Source organism: Bufo bufo (genome assembly GCF_905171765.1).
Source record: "Bufo bufo chromosome 7 unlocalized genomic scaffold, aBufBuf1.1 SUPER_7_unloc_1, whole genome shotgun sequence".
Lineage (NCBI taxonomy): Eukaryota > Metazoa > Chordata > Amphibia > Anura > Bufonidae > Bufo > Bufo bufo.
In genome coordinates this window covers 65,823-89,388 of record NW_024400003.1, presented here as the reverse complement: position 1 = coordinate 89,388, position 23,566 = coordinate 65,823, and the positions used below count along the sequence as shown (strand labels likewise).

Genomic DNA, 23,566 nt, shown 5'->3' with positions numbered 1-23,566 from the left:
GAGGGTATAGTAGTGTATATGGGTGATGGATATATGGGGGTATAGTAGTGTATATGGGTGATGGATATATGAGGGTATAGTAGTGTATATGGGTGATGGATATATGAGGGTATAGTAGTGTATATGGGTGATGGATATATGAGGGTATAGTAGTGTATATGGGTGATGGATATATGAGGGTATAGTAGTGTATATGGGTGATGGATATATGAGAGTATAGTAGTGTATATGGGTGATGGATATATGAGGGTATAGTAGTGTATATGGGTGATGGATATATGAGGGTATAGTAGTGTATATGGGTGATGGATATATGAGGGTATAGTAGTGTATATGGGTGATGGATATATGGGGGTATAGTAGTGGATATGGGTGATTGGATATATGAGGGTATAGTGATGGATATGAGGGTTTAGTAGTGTATATGGGTAATGGATATATGAGAGTATAGTAGAGTATATAGATGATGGATATATGAGTGTATAGTAGTGTATATGAGTGGATATATGAGGGTATAGTAGTGTATATGGGTGATGGATATATGAGGGTATTGTATATGGGTGACGGATATATGAGGGTATAGTAGTGTACAGTATATGAGTAGATATGAGGGTATAGTAGAGTGTATAGGTGATGGATATATGAGGGTATAGTAGTGTATATGAGTGATGGATATATGAGGGTATAGTAGAGTATATAGATAGTGGATATTTGAGGGTATAGTAGTGTATATGGGTGACAGATATATGAGGGTATAGTAGTATATATGAGTGATGGATATGAGGGTATAGTAGTGTATATGAGTGGATAATGAGGGTATAGTAGTGTATATGAGTGGATATATGAGGGTATAGTAGTATATATGAGTGATGGATATATGATGGTTTCGTGGATATTGGTGATCTATATGAGTGTATATTAGTTTATATAGATAATAGATATGTGAGTATATAGTGTTTATGGGTGATGAATATGATGGTATCATGGATATGGGTGATGTATATGTGAGTGTATAGCAGTGTATATAGATGATGGATATATGAAAGTATAGTAGTGTATATGAGTGATGGATGTATGAGGCTGTAGTAGAGTATATGGGTGATGGATAGTAGTGGATATGAGGGTATAGTAGTATATATGAGTGATGTATATATGAGGATATAGTAGTGTATATGAGTGATGGATATATGAAAGTATAGTAATGTATATTGGTGATTGATATATGGGGGTATAGTAGTGTATATGGGTGATGGATATATGAGGGTATAGTAGTATATGTGAGTGATGGATATATGAGGGTATAGTAGTATATATGAGTGATGGATATATGAGGGTATAGTAGAGTATATGAGGGTATAGTAGTATATGGGTGATGGATATATGAGGGTATAGTAGTATATGGGTGATGGATATATGAGGCTATAGTAGAGTATATGGGTGATGGATATATGAGGCTATAGTAGAGTATATGGGTGATGGATAGTAGTGGATATATGAGGGTATCGTGGATATGGGTGATAGATATGAGTGCATAATGGTTTATACAGGTGATGGATATATAGGTGTAGAGTTGTGTTGTTATACTACCAGAAAGCCTCTCATGATGCCCTTTCTCTTTATATTGTAGATATAGACAGCACCTCTCACCTTGGGCTGACTCTGGAAGTGGATCCTATGTCCAACCGTTGTCTTGTACGTGTGACCACTTTTCCAGTAGTGATGGTATAGGTCCATCTCCGGCATGCACAGACAATACATTTGATTCTTCCTTTGTTGTTGAGATTTACAAGATGGGAACCCGTTGTTATGTATCCCATCTCTTGATATCTCAGGATCTGCTCCTCAGACACACAGAAGATAAAGAGCCATTACTGCATGATCAGCAGGAAGCCCCAACATAATCCAAGGACCTTCTGGAAGCTGACACCACTACTGACGTGACTGAAGTGCACGACTCATACATTAGAGAGAGGGCCACACATTACATATACATAAGGGTGCAAGGTGCCAAAGAACATAAGGTGATTGAAGACTTCCCTAAAAAGCCAAAATATCGTCCTAGGACCTGCATCAAGCTCTCACGACTTCTGAGGGTACAGTGCAGGAGGCGACCATTAAAGAGGGCCACAAAATAAAAAAAAATTAAAATATATATATATATATATACATACCAAAGAGTAACAGTAGCACAGTGAAAGAAAAAGTTCGGGTGCAAATCCTGTGGAAAGGTGGACAGCCTTTCCTTAAGTGTAGTATATCCCAAAAATAGGCAGCACTCCAAATGTGGTAAAAGGTGATAACCCGTTTATTCCCTGGCAATGTTTCAGCCCATACAATATAAGAGGTATAGCCTCAGAACACAAGATGCTTAAGGATGTCTCTAAGCAGGCTGGAGTAGTTTTTCCACCTGGCATACAGACTACTGAAGGTGCCGGTCTTAGTAAATGACCCCCAATACCTACAGCATAAGTGCATTCTGGTTTAGAGCTACATTGCTACAAGGTGGTGGAGATGTTCTGGTTAGGGGTTATATGGCTGTCAGGTGGTGGGGATGTCCTGTTAGGGGTTATATTGCTCTCAGGTGGTGGAGATGTTCTGGTTAGGGGTTATATTGCTGTCAGGTGGTGGAGATGTTCTGGTTAGGGGTTATATGGCTGTCAGGTGGTGGAGATGTTCTGGTTAGGGGTTATATGGCTGTCAGGTGGTGGGGATGTTCTGGTTAGGGGTTATATTGCTGTCAGGTGGTGGAGATGTTCTGGTTAGGGGTTATATTGCTGTCAGGTGGTGGTGATGTCCTGTTAGGGGTTATATGGCTGTCAGGTGGTGGAGATGTTCTGGTTAGGGGTTATATTGCTGTCAGGTGGTGGGGATGTCCTGTTAGGGGTTATATTGCTCTCAGGTGGTGGGGATGTTCTGGTTAGGGGTTATATTGCTGTCAGGTGGTGGAGATGTTCTGGTTAGGGGTTATATTGCTGTCAGGTGGTGGAGATGTTCTGGTTAGGGGTTATATTGCTGTCAGGTGGTGGGGATGTTCTGGTTAGGGGTTGTATTGCTGTCAGGTGGTGGAGATGTTCTGGTTAGGGGTTATATTGCTCTCAGGTGGTGGAGATGTTCTGGTTAGGGGTTATATGGCTGTCAGGTGGTGGGGATGTTCTGGTTAGGGGTTATATTGCTGTCAGGTGGTGGGGATGTTCTGGTTAGGGGTTATATTGCTCTCAGGTGGTGGAGATGTTCTGGTTAGGGGTTATATGGCTGTCAGGTGGTGGGGATGTTCTGGTTAGGGGTTATATTGCTGTCAGGTGGTGGGGATGTTCTGTTAGGGGTTATATTGCTGTCAGGTGGTGGTGATGTCCTGTTAGGGGTTATATGGCTGTCAGGTGGTGGGGATGTTCTGGTTAGGGGTTATATTGCTGTCAGGTGGTGGAGATGTTCTGGTTAGGGGTTATATTGCTGTCAGGTGGTGGGGATGTTCTGGTTAGGGGTTATATTGCTGTCAGGTGGTGGGGATGTCCTGTTAGGGGTTATATGGCTGTCAGGCGGTGGGGATGTTCTGGTTAGGGGTTATATTGCTGTCAGGTGGTGGGGATGTTCTGGTTAGGGGTTATATTGCTGTCAGGCGGTGGGGATGTTCTGGTTAGGGGTTATATGGCTGTCAGGTGGTGGGGATGTTCTGGTTAGGGGTTATATTGCTGTCAGGCGGTGGGGATGTTCTGGTTAGGGGTTATATTGCTGTCAGGTAGTGGTGATGTCCTGTTAGGGGTTATATGGCTGTCAGGTGGTGGAGATGTTCTGGTTAGGGGTTATGTTGCTGTCAGGTGGTGGAGATGTTCTGGTTAGGGGTTATATTGCTGTCAGGTGGTGGGGATGTTCTGGTTAGGGGTTATATGGCTGTCAGGTGGTGGTGATGTTCTGGTTAGGGGTTATATGGCTGTCAGGTGGTGGAGATGTTCTGGTTAGGGGTTATATTGCTGTCAGGTGGTGGGGATGTTCTGGTTAGGGGTTATATTGCTGTCAGGTGGTGGGGATGTTCTGGTTAGGGGTTATATTGCTGTCAGGTGGTGGGGATGTTCTGGTTAGGGGTTATATTGCTCTCAGGTGGTGGGGATGTTCTGGTTAGGGGTTATATTGCTGTCAGGTGGTGGGGATGTTCTGGTTAGGGGTTATATTGCTGTCAGGTGGTGGAGATGTTCTGGTTAGGGGTTATATTGCTGTCAGGTGGTGGGGATGTTCTGGTTAGGGGTTATATTGCTGTCAGGTGGTGGGGATGTTCTGGTTAGGGGTTATATGGCTGTCAGGCGGTGGGGATGTTCTGGTTAGGGGTTATATTGCTGTCAGGTAGTGGTGATGTTCTGGTTAGGGGTTATATTGCTGTCAGGTGGTGGAGATGTTCTGGCTAGGAGGGGTTATATTGCTGTCAGGTGGTGGGGATGTTCTGGTTAGGGGTTATATTGCTGTCAGGTGGTGGGGATGTTCTGGTTAGGGGTTATATTGCTCTCAGGTGGTGGGGATGTTCTGGTTAGGGGTTATATTGCTGTCAGGTGGTGGGGATGTTCTGGTTAGGGGTTATATTGCTGTCAGGTGGTGGGGATGTTCTGTTAGGGGTTATATTGCTCTCAGGTGGTGGGGATGTCCTGTTAGGGGTTATATTGCTCTCAGGTGGTGGGGTGTTCTGGTTAGGGGTTATATTTCTGTCAGGTAGTGGTGATGTCCTGTTAGGGGTTATATGGCTGTCAGGTGGTGGTGATGTTCTGTTAGGGGTTATATTTCTGTCAGGTAGTGGTGATGTCCTGTTAGGGGTTATATGGCTGTCAGGTGGTGGGGATGTTCTGGTTAGGGGTTATATGGCTGTCAGGTGGTGGGGATGTTCTGTTAGGGGTTATATTGCTGTCAGGTGGTGGGGATGTTCTGGTTAGGGGTTATATTGCTGTCAGGTGGTGGAGATGTTCTGGTTAGGGGTTATATTGCTACAAGGTGGTGGAGATGTTCTGGTTAGGGGTTATATTGCTGTCAGGTGGTGGGGATGTTCTGGTTAGGGGTTATATTGCTGTCAGGTAGTGGTGATGTCCTGTTAGGGGTTATATGGCTGTCAGGCGGTGGGGATGTCCTGGTTAGGGGTTGTATTGCTGTCAGGTGGTGGGGATGTTCTGTTAGGGGTTATATTGCTGTCAGGTAGTGGTGATGTCCTGTTAGGGGTTATATGGCTGTCAGGCGGTGGGGATGTCCTGGTTAGGGGTTGTATTGCTGTCAGGTGGTGAAGATGTTCTGGTTAGGGGTTATATGGCTGTCAGGTGGTGGAGATGTTCTGGTTAGGGGTTATATTGCTCTCAGGTGGTGGAGATGTTCTGGTTAGGGGTTATATTGCTGTCAGGTGGTGGGGATGTTCTGGTTAGGGGTTATATTGCTGTCAGGTGGTGGAGATGTTCTGGTTAGGGGTTATGTTGCTGTCAGGTGGTGGAGATGTTCTGGTTAGGGGTTATATTGCTGTCAGGTGGTGGGGATGTTCTGGTTAGGGGTTATATGGCTGTCAGGTGGTGGGGATGTTCTGGTTAGGGGTTATATGGCTGTCAGGTGGTGGAGATGTTCTGGTTAGGGGTTATATTGCTGTCAGGTGGTGGGGATGTTCTGGTTAGGGGTTATATTGCTGTCAGGTGGTGGGGATGTTCTGGTTAGGGGTTATATTGCTGTCAGGTGGTGGGGATGTTCTGGTTAGGGGTTATATTGCTCTCAGGTGGTGGGGATGTTCTGGTTAGGGGTTATATTGCTGTCAGGTGGTGGGGATGTTCTGGTTAGGGGTTATATTGCTGTCAGGTGGTGGAGATGTTCTGGTTAGGGGTTATATTGCTGTCAGGTGGTGGGGATGTTCTGGTTAGGGGTTATATTGCTGTCAGGTGGTGGGGATGTTCTGGTTAGGGGTTATATGGCTGTCAGGCGGTGGGGATGTTCTGGTTAGGGGTTATATTGCTGTCAGGTAGTGGTGATGTTCTGGTTAGGGGTTATATTGCTGTCAGGTGGTGGAGATGTTCTGGCTAGGAGGGGTTATATTGCTGTCAGGTGGTGGGGATGTTCTGGTTAGGGGTTATATTGCTGTCAGGTGGTGGGGATGTTCTGGTTGGGGGTATATTGCTCTCAGGTGGTGGGGATGTTCTGGTTAGGGGTTATATTGCTGTCAGGTGGTGGGGATGTTCTGGTTAGGGGTTATATTGCTGTCAGGTGGTGGGGATGTTCTGTTAGGGGTTATATTGCTCTCAGGTGGTGGGGATGTCCTGTTAGGGGTTATATTGCTCTCAGGTGGTGGGGATGTTCTGGTTAGGGGTTATATTTCTGTCAGGTAGTGGTGATGTCCTGTTAGGGGTTATATGGCTGTCAGGTGGTGGTGATGTTCTGTTAGGGGTTATATTTCTGTCAGGTAGTGGTGATGTCCTGTTAGGGGTTATATGGCTGTCAGGTGGTGGAGATGTTCTGGTTAGGGGTTATATGGCTGTCAGGTGGTGGGGATGTTCTGTTAGGGGTTATATTGCTGTCAGGTGGTGGGGATGTTCTGGTTAGGGGTTATATTGCTGTCAGGTGGTGGAGATGTTCTGGTTAGGGGTTATATTGCTACAAGGTGGTGGAGATGTTCTGGTTAGGGGTTATATTGCTGTCAGGTGGTGGGGATGTTCTGGTTAGGGGTTATATTGCTGTCAGGTAGTGGTGATGTCCTGTTAGGGGTTATATGGCTGTCAGGCGGTGGGGATGTCCTGGTTAGGGGTTGTATTGCTGTCAGGTGGTGGGGATGTTCTGTTAGGGGTTATATTGCTGTCAGGTAGTGGTGATGTCCTGTTAGGGGTTATATGGCTGTCAGGCGGTGGGGATGTCCTGTTAGGGGTTATATGGCTGTCAGGTGGTGGAGATGTTCTGGTTAGGGGTTATATGGCTGTCAGGTGGTGGAGATGTTCTGGTTAGGGGTTATATTGCTCTCAGGTGGTGGAGATGTTCTGGTTAGGGGTTATATTGCTGTCAGGTGGTGGGGATGTTCTGGTTAGGGGTTATATTGCTGTCAGGTGGTGGAGATGTTCTGGTTAGGGGTTATATTGCTGTCAGGTGGTGGGGATGTTCTGGTTAGGGGTTATATTGCTACAAGGTGGTGGGGATGTCCTGTTAGGGGTTATATGGCTGTCAGGTGGTGGGGATGTTCTGGTTAGGGGTTATATGGCTGTCAGGTGGTGGGGATGTTCTGGTTAGGGGTTATATTGCTCTCAGGTGGTGGGGATGTCCTGTTAGGGGTTATATTGCTGTCAGGTGGTGGAGATGTTCTGGTTAGGGGTTATATTGCTCTCAGGTGGTGGGGATGTCCTGTTAGGGGTTATATTGCTGTCAGGTGGTGGAGATGTTCTGGTTAGGGGTTATATTGCTCTCAGGTGGTGGGGATGTCCTGTTAGGGGTTATATGGCTGTCAGGTGGTGGGGATGTTCTGGTTAGGGGTTATATGGCTGTCAGGTGGTGGGGATGTTCTGGTTAGGGGTTATATTGCTCTCAGGTGGTGGAGATGTTCTGGTTAGGGGTTATATGGCTGTCAGGTGGTGGTGATGTCCTGTTAGGGGTTATATGGCTGTCAGGTGGTGGAGATGTTCTGGTTAGGGGTTATATGGCTGTCAGGTGGTGGGGATGTTCTGGTTAGGGGTTATATTGCTCTCAGGTGGTGGGGATGTTCTGGTTAGGGGTTATATTGCTCTCAGGTGGTGGGGATGTTCTGGTTAGGGGTTATATTGCTGTCAGGTGGTGGGGATGTTCTGGTTAGGGGTTATATGGCTGTCAGGTGGTGGGGATGTTCTGGTTAGGGGTTATATGGCTGTCAGGCGGTGGGGATGTTCTGGTTAGGGGTTATATTGCTGTCAGGTGGTGGGGATGTCCTGTTAGGGGTTATATTGCTGTCAGGTGGTGGAGATGTTCTGGTTAGGGGTTATATGGCTGTCAGGTGGTGGGGATGTCCTGTTAGGGGTTATATGGCTGTCAGGTGGTGGGGATGTTCTGGTTAGGGGTTATATTGCTCTCAGGTGGTGGAGATGTTCTGGTTAGGGGTTATATTGCTGTCAGGTAGTGGTGATGTCCTGTTAGGGATTATATGGCTGTCAGGCGGTGGGGATGTTCTGGTTAGGGGTTATATTTCTGTCAGGTAGTGGTGATGTCCTGTTAGGGGTTATATGGCTGTCAGGTGGTGGGGATGTTCTGTTAGGGGTTATATTGCTGTCAGGTGGTGGGGATGTTCTGGTTAGGGGTTATATTGCTGTCAGGTGGTGGAGATGTTCTGGTTAGGGGTTATATTGCTGTCAGGTGGTGGGGATGTCCTGTTAGGGGTTATATGGCTGTCAGGTGGTGGAGATGTTCTGGTTAGGGGTTGTATTGCTGTCAGGTGGTGGAGATGTTCTGGTTAGAGGTTATATTGCTACAAGGTGGTGGAGATGTTCTGGTTAGGGGTTATATTGCTGTCAGGTGGTGGGGATGTTCTGGTTAGGGGTTATATGGCTGTCAGGTGGTGGGGATGTTCTGGTTAGGGGTTATATGGCTGTCAGGTGGTGGGGATGTTCTGTTAGGGGTTATATTGCTGTCAGGTGGTGGGGATGTTCTGGTTAGGGGTTATATTGCTGTCAGGTGGTGGAGATGTTCTGGTTAGGGGTTATATTGCTACAAGGTGGTGGAGATGTTCTGGTTAGGGGTTATATTGCTGTCAGGTAGTGGTGATGTCCTGTTAGGGGTTATATGGCTGTCAGGCGGTGGGGATGTCCTGGTTAGGGGTTGTATTGCTGTCAGGTGGTGGGGATATTCTGTTAGGGGTTATATTGCTGTCAGGTAGTGGTGATGTCCTGTTAGGGGTTATATGGCTGTCAGGCGGTGGGGATGTCCTGGTTAGGGGTTGTATTGCTGTCAGGTGGTGAAGATGTTCTGGTTAGGGGTTATATGGCTGTCAGGTGGTGGAGATGTTCTGGTTAGGGGTTATATTGCTCTCAGGTGGTGGAGATGTTCTGGTTAGGGGTTATATTGCTGTCAGGTGGTGGGGATGTTCTGGTTAGGGGTTATATTGCTGTCAGGTGGTGGAGATGTTCTGGTTAGGGGTTATATTGCTGTCAGGTGGTGGGGATGTTCTGGTTAGGGGTTATATTGCTACAAGGTGGTGGGGATGTCCTGTTAGGGGTTATATGGCTGTCAGGTGGTGGGGATGTTCTGGTTAGGGGTTATATGGCTGTCAGGTGGTGGAGATGTTCTGGTTAGGGGTTATATTGCTCTCAGGTGGTGGGGATGTCCTGTTAGGGGTTATATTGCTGTCAGGTGGTGGAGATGTTCTGGTTAGGGGTTATATTGCTCTCAGGTGGTGGGGATGTCCTGTTAGGGGTTATATTGCTGTCAGGTGGTGGAGATGTTCTGGTTAGGGGTTATATTGCTCTCAGGTGGTGGGGATGTCCTGTTAGGGGTTATATGGCTGTCAGGTGGTGGGGATGTTCTGGTTAGGGGTTATATGGCTGTCAGGTGGTGGTGATGTTCTGGTTAGGGGTTATATTGCTCTCAGGTGGTGGAGATGTTCTGGTTAGGGGTTATATGGCTGTCAGGTGGTGGTGATGTCCTGTTAGGGGTTATATTGCTGTCAGGTGGTGGAGATGTTCTGGTTAGGGGTTATATGGCTGTCAGGTGGTGGGGATGTTCTGGTTAGGGGTTATATTGCTCTCAGGTGGTGGGGATGTTCTGGTTAGGGGTTATATTGCTCTCAGGTGGTGGGGATGTTCTGGTTAGGGGTTATATTGCTGTCAGGTGGTGGGGATGTTCTGGTTAGGGGTTATATGGCTGTCAGGTGGTGGGGATGTTCTGGTTAGGGGTTATATGGCTGTCAGGCGGTGGGGATGTTCTGGTTAGGGGTTATATTGCTGTCAGGTGGTGGGGATGTCCTGTTAGGGGTTATATTGCTGTCAGGTGGTGGAGATGTTCTGGTTAGGGGTTATATGGCTGTCAGGTGGTGGGGATGTCCTGTTAGGGGTTATATGGCTGTCAGGTGGTGGGGATGTTCTGGTTAGGGGTTATATTGCTCTCAGGTGGTGGAGATGTTCTGGTTAGGGGTTATATTGCTGTCAGGTAGTGGTGATGTCCTGTTAGGGGTTATATGGCTGTCAGGCGGTGGGGATGTTCTGGTTAGGGGTTATATTTCTGTCAGGTAGTGGTGATGTCCTGTTAGGGGTTATATGGCTGTCAGGTGGTGGGGATGTTCTGTTAGGGGTTATATTGCTGTCAGGTGGTGGAGATGTTCTGGTTAGGGGTTATATTGCTGTCAGGTGGTGGGGATGTCCTGTTAGGGGTTATATGGCTGTCAGGTGGTGGAGATGTTCTGGTTAGGGGTTGTATTGCTGTCAGGTGGTGGAGATGTTCTGGTTAGAGGTTATATTGCTACAAGGTGGTGGAGATGTTCTGGTTAGGGGTTATATTGCTGTCAGGTGGTGGGGATGTTCTGGTTAGGGGTTATATGGCTGTCAGGTGGTGGGGATGTTCTGGTTAGGGGTTATATGGCTGTCAGGTGGTGGGGATGTTCTGTTAGGGGTTATATTGCTGTCAGGTGGTGGGGATGTTCTGGTTAGGGGTTATATTGCTGTCAGGTGGTGGAGATGTTCTGGTTAGGGGTTATATTGCTACAAGGTGGTGGAGATGTTCTGGTTAGGGGTTATATTGCTGTCAGGTAGTGGTGATGTCCTGTTAGGGGTTATATGGCTGTCAGGCGGTGGGGATGTCCTGGTTAGGGGTTGTATTGCTGTCAGGTGGTGGGGATATTCTGTTAGGGGTTATATTGCTGTCAGGTGGTGGTGATGTCCTGTTAGGGGTTATATGGCTGTCAGGCGGTGGGGATGTCCTGGTTAGGGGTTGTATTGCTGTCAGGTGGTGAAGATGTTCTGGTTAGGGGTTATATGGCTGTCAGGTGGTGGAGATGTTCTGGTTAGGGGTTATATTGCTCTCAGGTGGTGGAGATGTTCTGGTTAGGGGTTATATTGCTGTCAGGTGGTGGGGATGTTCTGGTTAGGGGTTATATTGCTGTCAGGTGGTGGAGATGTTCTGGTTAGGGGTTATATTGCTGTCAGGTGGTGGGGATGTTCTGGTTAGGGGTTATATTGCTACAAGGTGGTGGGGATGTCCTGTTAGGGGTTATATGGCTGTCAGGTGGTGGGGATGTTCTGGTTAGGGGTTATATTGCTGTCAGGTGGTGGAGATGTTCTGGTTAGGGGTTATATTGCTGTCAGGTGGTGGGGATGTTCTGGTTAGGGGTTATATTGCTACAAGGTGGTGGGGATGTCCTGTTAGGGGTTATATTGCTGTCAGGTGGTGGGGATGTTCTGGTTAGGGGTTATATTGCTCTCAGGTGGTGGAGATGTTCTGGTTAGGGGTTATATTGCTGTCAGGTGGTGGAGATGTTCTGGTTAGGGGTTATATTGCTCTCAGGTGGTGGGGATGTCCTGTTAGGGGTTATATTGCTGTCAGGTGGTGGAGATGTTCTGGTTAGGGGTTATATTGCTCTCAGGTGGTGGGGATGTCCTGTTAGGGGTTATATGGCTGTCAGGTGGTGGGGATGTTCTGGTTAGGGGTTATATGGCTGTCAGGTGGTGGTGATGTTCTGGTTAGGGGTTATATTGCTCTCAGGTGGTGGAGATGTTCTGGTTAGGGGTTATATGGCTGTCAGGTGGTGGTGATGTCCTGTTAGGGGTTATATGGCTGTCAGGTGGTGGAGATGTTCTGGTTAGGGGTTATATGGCTGTCAGGTGGTGGGGATGTTCTGGTTAGGGGTTATATTGCTCTCAGGTGGTGGGGATGTTCTGGTTAGGGGTTATATTGCTCTCAGGTGGTGGGGATGTTCTGGTTAGGGGTTATATTGCTGTCAGGTGGTGGGGATGTTCTGGTTAGGGGTTATATGGCTGTCAGGTGGTGGGGATGTTCTGGTTAGGGGTTATATGGCTGTCAGGCGGTGGGGATGTTCTGGTTAGGGGTTATATTGCTGTCAGGTGGTGGGGATGTCCTGTTAGGGGTTATATTGCTGTCAGGTGGTGGAGATGTTCTGGTTAGGGGTTATATGGCTGTCAGGTGGTGGGGATGTCCTGTTAGGGGTTATATGGCTGTCTGGTGGTGGGGATGTTCTGGTTAGGGGTTATATTGCTCTCAGGTGGTGGAGATGTTCTGGTTAGGGGTTATATTGCTGTCAGGTAGTGGTGATGTCCTGTTAGGGGTTATATGGCTGTCAGGCGGTGGGGATGTTCTGGTTAGGGGTTATATTTCTGTCAGGTAGTGGTGATGTCCTGTTAGGGGTTATATGGCTGTCAGGTGGTGGGGATGTTCTGTTAGGGGTTATATTGCTGTCAGGTGGTGGGGATGTTCTGTTAGGGGTTATATTGCTGTCAGGTGGTGGGGATGTTCTGTTAGGGGTTATATTGCTCTCAGGTGGTGGGGATGTTCTGGTTAGGGGTTATATGGCTGTCAGGTGGTGGGGATGTTCTGGTTAGGGGTTATATGGCTGTCAGGTGGTGGAGATGTTCTGGTTAGGGGTTATATTGCTGTCAGGTGGTGGGGATGTCCTGTTAGGGGTTATATGGCTGTCAGGTGGTGGGGATGTTCTGGTTAGGGGTTACATTGCTACAAGGTGGTGGAGATGTTCTGGTTAGGGGTTATATTGCTGTCAGGTGGTGGAGATGTTCTGGTTAGGGGTTATATTGCTGTCAGGTGGTGGAGATGTTCTGGTTAGGGGTTATATTGCTGTCAGGTGGTGGGGATGTCCTGTTAGGGGTTATATTGCTCTCAGGTGGTGGGGATGTTCTGGTTAGGGGTTATATTGCTGTCAGGTGGTGGAGATGTTCTGGTTAGGGGTTATATTGCTGTCAGGTGGTGGAGATGTTCTGGTTAGGGGTTATATTGCTGTCAGGTGGTGGGGATGTCCTGTTAGGGGTTATATGGCTGTCAGGTGGTGGGGATGTTCTGGTTAGGGGTTACATTGCTACAAGGTGGTGGAGATGTTCTGGTTAGGGGTTATATTGCTGTCAGGTGGTGGAGATGTTCTGGTTAGGGGTTATATTGCTGTCAGGTGGTGGGGATGTTCTGGTTAGGGGTTATATTGCTGTCAGGTGGTGGAGATGTTCTGGTTAGGGGTTATATTGCTGTCAGGTGGTGGGGATGTCCTGTTAGGGGTTATATTGCTCTCAGGTGGTGGGGATGTTCTGGTTAGGGGTTATATTGCTGTCAGGTGGTGGAGATGTTCTGGTTAGGGGTTATATTGCTGTCAGGTGGTGGGGATGTCCTGTTAGGGGTTATATTGCTCTCAGGTGGTGGGGATGTTCTGGTTAGGGGTTATATTGCTGTCAGGTGGTGGAGATGTTCTGGTTAGGGGTTATATTGCTGTCAGGTGGTGGAGATGTTCTGGTTAGGGGTTATATTGCTGTCAGGTGGTGGGGATGTTCTGGTTAGGGGTTATATGGCTGTCAGGCGGTGGGGATGTTCTGGTTAGGGGTTATATTGCTGTCAGGTGGTGGAGATGTTCTGGTTAGAGGTTATATTGCTACAAGGTGGTGGAGATGTTCTGGTTAGGGGTTATATTGCTGTCAGGTGGTGGGGATGTTCTGGTTAGAGGTTATATTGCTACAAGGTGGTGGAGATGTTCTGGTTAGGGGTTATATTGCTGTCAGGTGGTGGGGATGTTCTGGTTAGGGGTTATATTGCTGTCAGGTGGTGGAGATGTTCTGGTTAGGGGTTATATTGCTGTCAGGTAGTGGTGATGTCCTGTTAGGGGTTATATGGCTGTCAGGCGGTGGGGATGTCCTGGTTAGGGGTTGTATTGCTGTCAGGTGGTGGAGATGTTCTGGTTAGGGGGTTATATTGCTGTCAGGTGGTGGAGATGTCCTGGTTAGGGGTTATATTGCTGTCAGGTGGTGGTGATGTCCTGGTTAGGGGTTATATTGCTGTCAGGTGGTGGTGATGTCCTGTTAGGGGTTATATGGCTGTCAGGTGGTGGTGATGTCCTGTTAGGGGTTATATGGCTGTCAGGTGGTGGTGATGTCCTGGTTAGGGGTTATATTGCTGTCAAATGGTGGTGATGTCCTGTTAGGGGTTATATGGCTGTCAGGCGGTGGAGATGTTCTGGTTATGGGTTGTATTGCTGTCAAATGGTGGTGATGTCCTGTTAGGGGTTATATGGCTGTCAGGCGGTGGGGATGTTCTGGTTAGGGGTTATATTGCTGTCAGGTGGTGGAGATGTTCTGGTTAGGGGTTATATGGCTGTCAGGTGGTGGAGATGTTCTGGTTAGGGGTTATATTGCTCTCAGGTGGTGGGGATGTTCTGGTTAGGGGTTATATTGCTGTCAGGTGGTGGAGATGTTCTGGTTAGGGGTTATATTGCTCTCAGGTGATGGGGATGTTCTGGTTAGGGGTTATATTGCTGTCAGGTGGTGGGGATGTTCTGGTTAGGGGTTATATGGCTGTCAGGTGGTGGGGATGTCCTGTTAGGGGTTATATTGCTGTCAGGTGGTGGAGATGTTCTGGTTAGGGGTTATATTGCTGTCAGGTGGTGGAGATGTTCTGGTTAGGGGTTATATGGCTCTCAGGTGGTGGGGATGTTCTGGTTAGGGGTTATATTGCTGTCAGGTGGTGGAGATGTTCTGGTTAGGGGTTATATTGCTGTCAGGTGGTGGGGATGTTCTGGTTAGGGGTTATATTGCTGTCAGGTGGTGGAGATGTTCTGGTTAGGGGTTATATTGCTCTCAGGTGGTGGGGATGTTCTGGTTAGGGGTTATATTGCTGTCAGGTGGTGGAGATGTTCTGGTTAGAGGTTATATTGCTGTCAGGTGGTGGAGATGTTCTGGTTAGGGGTTATATGGCTGTCAGGTGGTGGAGATGTTCTGGTTAGGGGTTATATTGCTCTCAGGTGGTGGAGATGTTCTGGTTAGAGGTTATATTGCTGTCAGGTGGTGGGGATGTTCTGTTAGGGGTTATATTGCTGTCAGGTGGTGGGGATGTTCTGTTAGGGGTTATATTGCTCTCAGGTGGTGGTGATGTCCTGTTAGGGGTTATATTGCTGTCAGGTGGTGGGGATGTTCTGTTAGGGGTTATATGGCTGTCAGGTGGTGGGGATGTCCTGTTAGGGGTTATATTGCTGTCAGGTGGTGGAGATGTTCTGGTTAGGGGTTATATTGCTGTCAGGTGGTGGAGATGTTCTGGTTAGGGGTTATATTGCTACAAGGTGGTGGGGATGTCCTGTTAGGGGTTATATTGCTCTCAGGTGGTGGGGATGTTCTGGTTAGGGGTTATATTGCTGTCAGGTGGTGGTGATGTCCTGTTAGGGGTTATATTGCTGTCAGGTGGTGAAGATGTTCTGGTTAGGGGTTATATTGCTGTCAGGTGGTGGAGATGTTCTGGTTAGGGGTTATATGGCTGTCAGGTGGTGGTGATGTCCTGTTAGGGGTTATATGGCTGTCAGGTGGTGGGGATGTCCTGTTAGGGGTTATATGGCTGTCAGGTGGTGGAGATGTTCTGGTTAGGGGTTATATTGCTGTCAGGCGGTGGGGATGTCCTGGTTAGGGGTTGTATTGCTGTCAGGTGGTGAAGATGTTCTGGTTAGGGGTTATATGGCTGTCAGGTGGTGGGGATGTTCTGGTTAGGGGTTATATGGCTGTCAGGTGGTGGGGATGTTCTGGTTAGGGGTTATATGGCTGTCAGGTGGTGGAGATGTTCTGGTTAGGGGTTATATTGCTGTCAGGTGGTGGAGATGTTCTGGTTAGGGGTTATATTGCTGTCAGGTGGTGGGGATGTCCTGTTAGGGGTTATATGGCTGTCAGGTGGTGGGGATGTCCTGTTAGGGGTTATATGGCTGTCAGGTGGTGGAGATGTTCTGGTTAGGGGTTGTATTGCTGTCAGTTGGTGGAGATGTCCTGTTAGGGGTTATGTGGCTGTCAGGCGGTGGGGATGTTCTGGTTAGGGGTTATATGGCTGTCAGGTGGTGGGGATGTTCTGGTTAGGGGTTATATTGCTCTCAGGTGGTGGGGATGTTCTGTTAGGGGTTATATGGCTGTCAGGCGGTGGGGATGTTCTGGTTAGGGGTTATATTGCTCTCAGGTGGTGGGGATGTCCTGTTAGGGGTTATATGGCTGTCAGGTGGTGGGGATGTTCTGGTTAGGGGTTATATTGCTGTCAGGTGGTGGGGATGTCCTGTTAGGGGTTATATGGCTGTCAGGCGGTGGGGATGTTCTGGTTAGGGGTTATATTGCTGTCAGTTGGTGGTGATTTGCTGTTTTGTGTTGACATTGCTGCCTGTAATTCCACTCAAGAGCATCTAAAATAAATTGACCCCCAGCTTTCAGACCCTGGATGTACATCCCATCAAGATGCAGTGCAAGAACAAAAAACAGCTGGAAGCATTGTCCATGGAAGAGGGAAAACATCTCCACGGACTATAGGGATACAGTAGATCAGTGCATTTTTTTTTTGTCACCATTGCAGTAAGCCTGGTCTTGTTGTGCCCCCTATCTTAATATGCTGTGTGACTGAGAAGCAGACAGTGAGACACACACAAATGGTGGAAAACAGAAGCTTTACATGCGGTACATACTTAAACCCATATGATGGTACAGTCAGGTCCATAAATATTGGGACATGGACACAATTCTAACATGTTTGGCTCTATACTCTACATATTAATAACGTCTCCAGAGATATAATTTATCACCCTAAGTACTTAATCTGTTTGCCTCCAGGTATGTGGCTCTGCTATTCCTCACAACTGTTTTGAGACCCAGTACACAAATGGGGCCTGCTACATCGTGGACTCCAGTCTCACTGTGTCCAGTAAGAGTACCCCTGGTTTTGAAGGTAGGTACAACAAGGGGACAAGTGGCCCTAGTATCAGACACATATGCAGCCATGGTATCCAGTGATGACTGGAGGAGGTTTGTAAAGGATCCTTAGGGTACATTATGTCCTACTTAAAGGGCTTCTGTCACCCCCCAAAAGTCATTTTTAATTTTTGGGCTAATTAAAATCCTTATAGTGCAATTATTCAATATATAGAGCTCTTACCTTTTTCTGTGGCTTAGTTTCTTTAAAAACCGCACTTTTATAATATGATAATTACCTTGCTTCCAGCAAGTAGGGCGGTTACTTGCTGGTAGCCGCCGCATCCGCCTTTCAAAAAAAAGCCCCCTCCTCCTGTTGATTGACAGGGCCAGCGAGCGCTCTCCTCCTCCGGCTGGCCCTGTCTGCAATTCAAATCCCGCACCTGCGCCTTACGTGTCTTCATTCGGCACAGGCGCTCTGAGAGAAGGACGCTCGCTTCCTCAGCACTTCCTCAGTGCGCCTGCGCCGATGACGTCACCTCTAAACCCGAAAGAGAAGACGTCATCGGGGGGTGACAGAAGCCCTTTAAACACTGCCTCAGATATCAAGGGGTTAACGCACCACACCTGGGTATGTGCAAAAATCATGTGTTACTCTCACCCTTCTTATACAAACCACTTGACCATATGTGATTTCTGGTGTGCAAATCACGGATCCACAAAAAATAGATACCAGCCATGTGCGCTGTCTGCAATTTTCCTGTTCCACGCATCCCGCCTTATGGTAGAAATGCCTATTCTTGTCCACAAAACAGACACATATAGAACATGTTCTATCTTTTTTGCAGGCTGGCCAAATGGACACAGTGTGCAGTCCACATTTTTTGCGGTCCCATTGAAATGATTAAGTCCGTATCAGAGTAGCATAAAATGCAGATCAGATGCAGACCAAATATGCGGACATGTGCATGGGGTCCAACTCTATATACACAAAAGAAAATATTTAGCTTGTGTGGCATTTAAAGCAGCTCTGTCACCAGGATCAACCCTATTAAACCAGACACACTGGCTGCTAGGGCTCATCATGCTGATTAAAACTGTACCTTTCTTTTGTCTGTATGATAAACAGCTGCAGAGATATCTACATTTTATTCATATGCAAATGAGCAATTCAAGCACTCAGAGGCGGGGCTCTGCACACACCCCCTCCCATTGATTGACAGGGATAGAGGGCAGAGCGGTGTCCTAGCATCTCCACTGAGATCTGCTCAGAAAGCTCATCTACATATCACTGCTTTATTCAGACACAATATATGATCATACAGACACCGGTAATATCTGTTATCTTATACGTATAGGAAAGACATGCTGAGGGCAGAGCTGTGTCCTAGCATCTACATATCATATACACTATGTACTATAGCTTCACCACACTGAGATCTGCTCAGAAAGCTCATCTACATATCACTGCTTTATTCAGACACAATATATGATTATACAGACACCAGTAATATGTGTTATCTTATACGTATAGGAAAGACATGCTGAGGGCAGAGCTGTGTCCTAGCATCTACATATCATATACACTATGTACTATAGCTTCACCACACTGAGATCGGCTCAGAAAGCTCATCTACATATCACTGCTTTATTCAGACACAATATATGATTATACAGACACCAGTAATATGTGTTATCTTATACGTATAGGAAAGACATGCTGAGGGCAGAGCTGTGTCCTAGCATCTACATATCATATACACTATGTACTATAGCTTCACCACACTGAGGTCTGCTCAGAAAGCTCATCTACATATCACTGCTTTATTCACAGACACAATATATGATCATACAGACACCAGTAATATGGGTTAGCTTATAAGTATAGGAATGACATGCTGAGGGCAGAGCTGTGTCCTAGCATCTACATATCATATACACTATGTACTATAGCTTCACCACACTGAGATCTGCTCAGAAAGCTCATCTACATATCACTGCTTTATTCAGACACAATATATGATTATACAGACACCAGTAATATGTGATATCTTATACGTATAGGAAAGACATGCTGAGGGCAGAGCTGTGTTCTAGCATCTACATATCATATACACTATGTACTGTAGCTTCACCACATTGAGATCTGCTCAGAAAGCTCATCTACATATCACTGCTTTATTCATAGTCACAATATATGATTATACAGACACCAGTAATATGTGATATCTTATACGTATAGGAAAGACATGCTGAGGGCAGAGCTGTGTCCTAGCATCTCCATATCATATACACTATGTACTATAGCTTCACCACATTGAGATCTGCTCAGAAAGCTCATCTACATATCACTGCTTTATTCAGACACAATATATGATTATACAGACACCAGTAATATGTGTTATCTTATAAGTATAGGAAAGACATGCTGAGGGCAGAGCTGTGTTCTAGCATCTACATATCATATACACTATGTACTATAGCTTCACCACATTGAGATCTGCTCAGAAAGCTCATCTACATATCACTGCTTTATTCACAGACACAATATATGATTATACAGACACCAGTAATATGTGATATCTTATAAGTATAGGAAAGACATGCTGAGGGCAGAGCTGTGTTCTAGCATCTACATATCATATACACTATGTACTATAGCTTCACCACACTGAGATCTGCTCAGAAAGCTCATCTACATATCACTGCTTTATTCATAGTCACAATATATGATTATACAGGCACCAGTAATTAGTGTTCAGCGAACCTAAACTGTAAAGTTCGGGTTCGTACCGAATTTTATGATTTTGGGTACCCGAACCCGAACTTTGCCAGAAAAGTTCTGGTTCGAGTTCGGTGTTCGGGCATTTAATAAAGCTTGTTGAAAGGCTGCAGGGCAGCCAATCAACAAGCTTTTAAGCTGTGTGCACTTAGAAGCCATCACAGCCATGCCTAGTAATGGCATGGCTGTGATTGGCCGGTGCATCATGTGACCCAGCCTCTATACAAGCTGGATCACGTGTAGTACCGCCCATCAGCTCTGAGTAGTACAGGGGCAGGCAGCTGAAGCGAGGGAGAGTGTTAGGAAGCTCATCTGGCTATTTGTTCTGTTGGTGACCTATAGTGAGTGCTATACACCAGCTTTGCACCCGGCAAAGAAATATAATAATTAATCCGTCTTAGTTCGGTGGGTGACATATTCCCATTTTTGGTGTGAGATACTCGTGCACTTTATAAGTGACAGGGAAATTACTGTATTTTCCGGCGTATAAGACGACCCCCTACTTTTCTAGCTAAAATATAGGATTTGGGCTATACTCGCTGTATAAGACTACCCCTCCAACGCTATTTTACTTTGGCATCAAGATCTGCAGGTAATTGTTGTGCACTTTTCGTCTGTTGCCTCAGTACCATATTCTGCCTTTCCAGGAATCTAGTGCACCAGGATACAGTGGCCTTAGATCTGTGGCTGTGATCTGGGTTAGATTTGGCCACTGAAGTGCGAACAAACGTATTTTATTTCGTGTCACTACATAACCGTTTTGGCGATGCTCATTCACCATGTCTGCTACATGTTTTTCGAGTTCTGGCCAATGTGCGGTGCCTCTTCTTAATGCACACTTACCCCTTGGCACACTCTTTAATGCTTTTTCATTTGCTTTCCAGTCCCGAACCATCTGTTCTGTTACTCCATATTGTCTTGCAGCAGCGCAGTTATTATGTTCCATGGCAAAGTTTACAACTTTAAGTTTTAAACTGGCTTCATATTTCTTTCTTCTTGCTGGTAGAGCCATGATGGGGTCTTGACTGTTAGCCATTTGTATACTGTACTGTATACAGGGCCGGCTCTATCATAAGGCAGCCCAAGCGGCTGCTTGAGGGCGCAGAGAAGGGGGGGCGGCAAACAATTAACTTGCTAACTTACATTTACCCCGCTGAGCCTGTGTGCCGAGCAGCCCGGCCGCCCCCCGGCCCTCACTGTCTCAGTCACAGAGTGAGCGGCACGCAGCTGACAGGCTGAGGCAGCAGCCGCAGCAACACACTCTCTGAGCTACGAGACCCTGGTGTATTTAAATCTCATTTAGCATGTCTTTCAGAAAAGTTTCTCCCTCGAACTCGCGACCTTTCACATCAGTGGCAAGGCATTTACCCACACAGCTATGAGAGCTGTATAGCCAGTTAGTTAAAAAAAAAAGATATATATATATATATATAAGACTTCTACTGTAGATAACTTTGATACCTAGTGTACATACACATGACAGCTGCCCCAGCACACTGTGTATGGATGTAGCAGAGCTGGGTGTGTTGGGGCAACTGTCATGTGTATGTACACTAGGTATCAAAGTTATCTACAGTAGAAGTCTTATTTTTTTATTTATTTTTTAAGTAACTGGCTATACAGCTCTCATAGCTGTGTGGGTAAGTGCTTTGCCTCTGATACAAAAGGTCATGGGTTTGAATCCCATCATAAACTTTTCTGAAAGACAGGCTAAATAAGAACACGAGCACCAAATCTTCAACACTAGAGGCTGGTGGCAAAAGAGGCCAGAAGAGGCCTGCATCGCATCGCATCGCTGACATGGAGGTAAGTAAAAAAGTTTTTTGTTTTTTTTTATAAATACCGGACTGTTACTTTACTGCCACGGGGGAGGGGGGCTATTGGCACCATGATACTGGCACATGGAGGGGGAAGGAGAGGGGCACTTGATACTGGCACATTAGGGGGCAGGGGGAGAGGATGGCACTATGATATTGGCACATGGGGGGGGCAAGAAATGGACATGAATCATGAGGGGCAGAAATGTGAAATGATGGGGGGGGCAAGAAATGGACATGAATCATGAGGGGCAGAAATGTGAAATGATGGGGGGGGGGCAAGAAATGGACATGAATCATGAGGGGCAGAAATGTGAAATGATGGGGGGGGGGGCAAGAAATGGACATGAATCATGAGGGGCAGAAATGTGAAATGATGGGGGGGGCAAGAAATGGATGTAACGGACCATTTCAGCAGACAAGGGGTTAAAATCCGTTTAGGCGATAAGCCCCTTTCTGAGAGACAGGCACAGCTACTGCAGAACACCAACTCCCGAACTGGATACAAAGTAGCACTCCAAACTGGAACCTCACGAATAGCTGCTAGCAGACGAACAGGAAAAGCATACAATCCTGGCAATCGGTCCTCTAACAGCATACAGTGAATCCCCCCAATAACGAGACAAGGCTCCGTGTTGAGGGTCAAGCAGTGGTCTGAGGTCCTGGCACACCCAGCCTGGTTTTTATTACAGTTGTTTGCAAATACAGGTCCGCCCACAGGGAGGTATAAAACAACCAAGCCCATCTGGTGTACACGCCCCTAGGGGACCAGAATGAAGACTGTGACATAGGACAGATATGCAGCACTGTAGGATACACAGAGACAATACATCCCCACAATGCATCATGGTTTCCTCCTCTCTGCCCTGGAGACACCCGAGGCGTAATCCAATTATCTCTCAAGACAAAGAGAAATCACCAATACACATGTGCAGACAATAGGACAGACATCACCATTTAAACACACAATGGGACAATGGCACAATAGAAACACACCCAGCATATTCCTCCCAAGCTGACAAGTTACACTTATTATAAATTGTTACAACTTTGTGAGTTTACATTGGCCATACATATAACTTACATCAATTTAAACAGTATAACTTGGGGACAAACCTATCCAAAATTCACTTGAATAGGTTCAGGGGTTTAAAAGTTAGTATATGGCCCATAATCCTGGGGCAAGAGGCCAGCAGCCAGTCCTCTCCAAAACCCAGTGGCGAGGTTGGTTTCGCCACAATGGACATGAATCATGAGGGGCAGAAATGTGAAATGGGGGGGGAAATGGACATGAATCATGAGTGGCAGAAATGTGAAATGATGGGGGGGGGGGGGGGGGGGGCAAGAAATGGATATGAACCATGAGGGGCAGAAATGTGAAATGATAGAGAGGGGGGGGGGGGGGGGGGCGCCAAAATGTAGATTCGCTTTTGTTGACAAAAATTCTTGCACCGGCCCTGACTGTATGTACTGGTGCTGTGCTGTACTGTGTGTACAGATACTGGTGCTGTACTGTGTGTACAGATACTGGTGCTGTACTGTGTGTACAGATACTGGTGCTGTACTGTGTGTACAGATACTGGTGCTGTACTGTGTGTACAGATACTGGTGCTGTACTGTGTGTACAGATACTGGTGCTGTACTGTGTGTACAGATACTGGTGCTGTACTGTGTGTACAGATACTGGTGCTGTACTGTGTGTACAGATACTGGTGCTGTACTGTGTGTACAGATACTGGTGCTGTACTGTGTGTACAGATACTGGTGCTGTACTGTGTGTACAGATACTGGTGCTGTACTGTGTGTACAGATACTGGTGCTGTACTGTGTGTACAGATACTGGTGCTGTACTGTGTGTACAGATACTGGTGCTGTACTGTGTGTACAGATACTGGTGCTGTACTGTGTGTACAGATACTGGTGCTGTACCGTGTGTACAGATACTGGTGCTGTACTGTGTGTACAGATACTGGTGCTGTACCGTGTGTACAGATACTGGTGCTGTACTGTGTGTACAGATACTGGTGCTGTACTGTGTGTACAGATACTGGTGCTGTACTGTGTGTACAGATACTGGTGCTGTACTGTGTGTACAGATACTGGTGCTGTACCGTGTGTACAGATACTGGTGCTGTACTGTGTGTACAGATACTGGT

The 23,566-nt window shown here is 46.8% G+C and overlaps 1 protein-coding gene across 1 annotated transcript in view; it reads left to right on the top strand.

The window, feature by feature from the left end:
* The window catches only part of LOC120982964 (integrin alpha-L-like), a 102,862-nt gene that overhangs the window by 24,879 nt on the left and 54,417 nt on the right, over window positions 1-23,566 (top strand). The window contains exons 4-5 of the mRNA XM_040413063.1: window positions 1,628-1,692; window positions 16,734-16,848. Coding sequence (XP_040268997.1) covers window positions 1,628-1,692; window positions 16,734-16,848 — 180 coding nt within the window. The remainder of the gene's footprint in view (window positions 1-1,627; window positions 1,693-16,733; window positions 16,849-23,566) is intronic.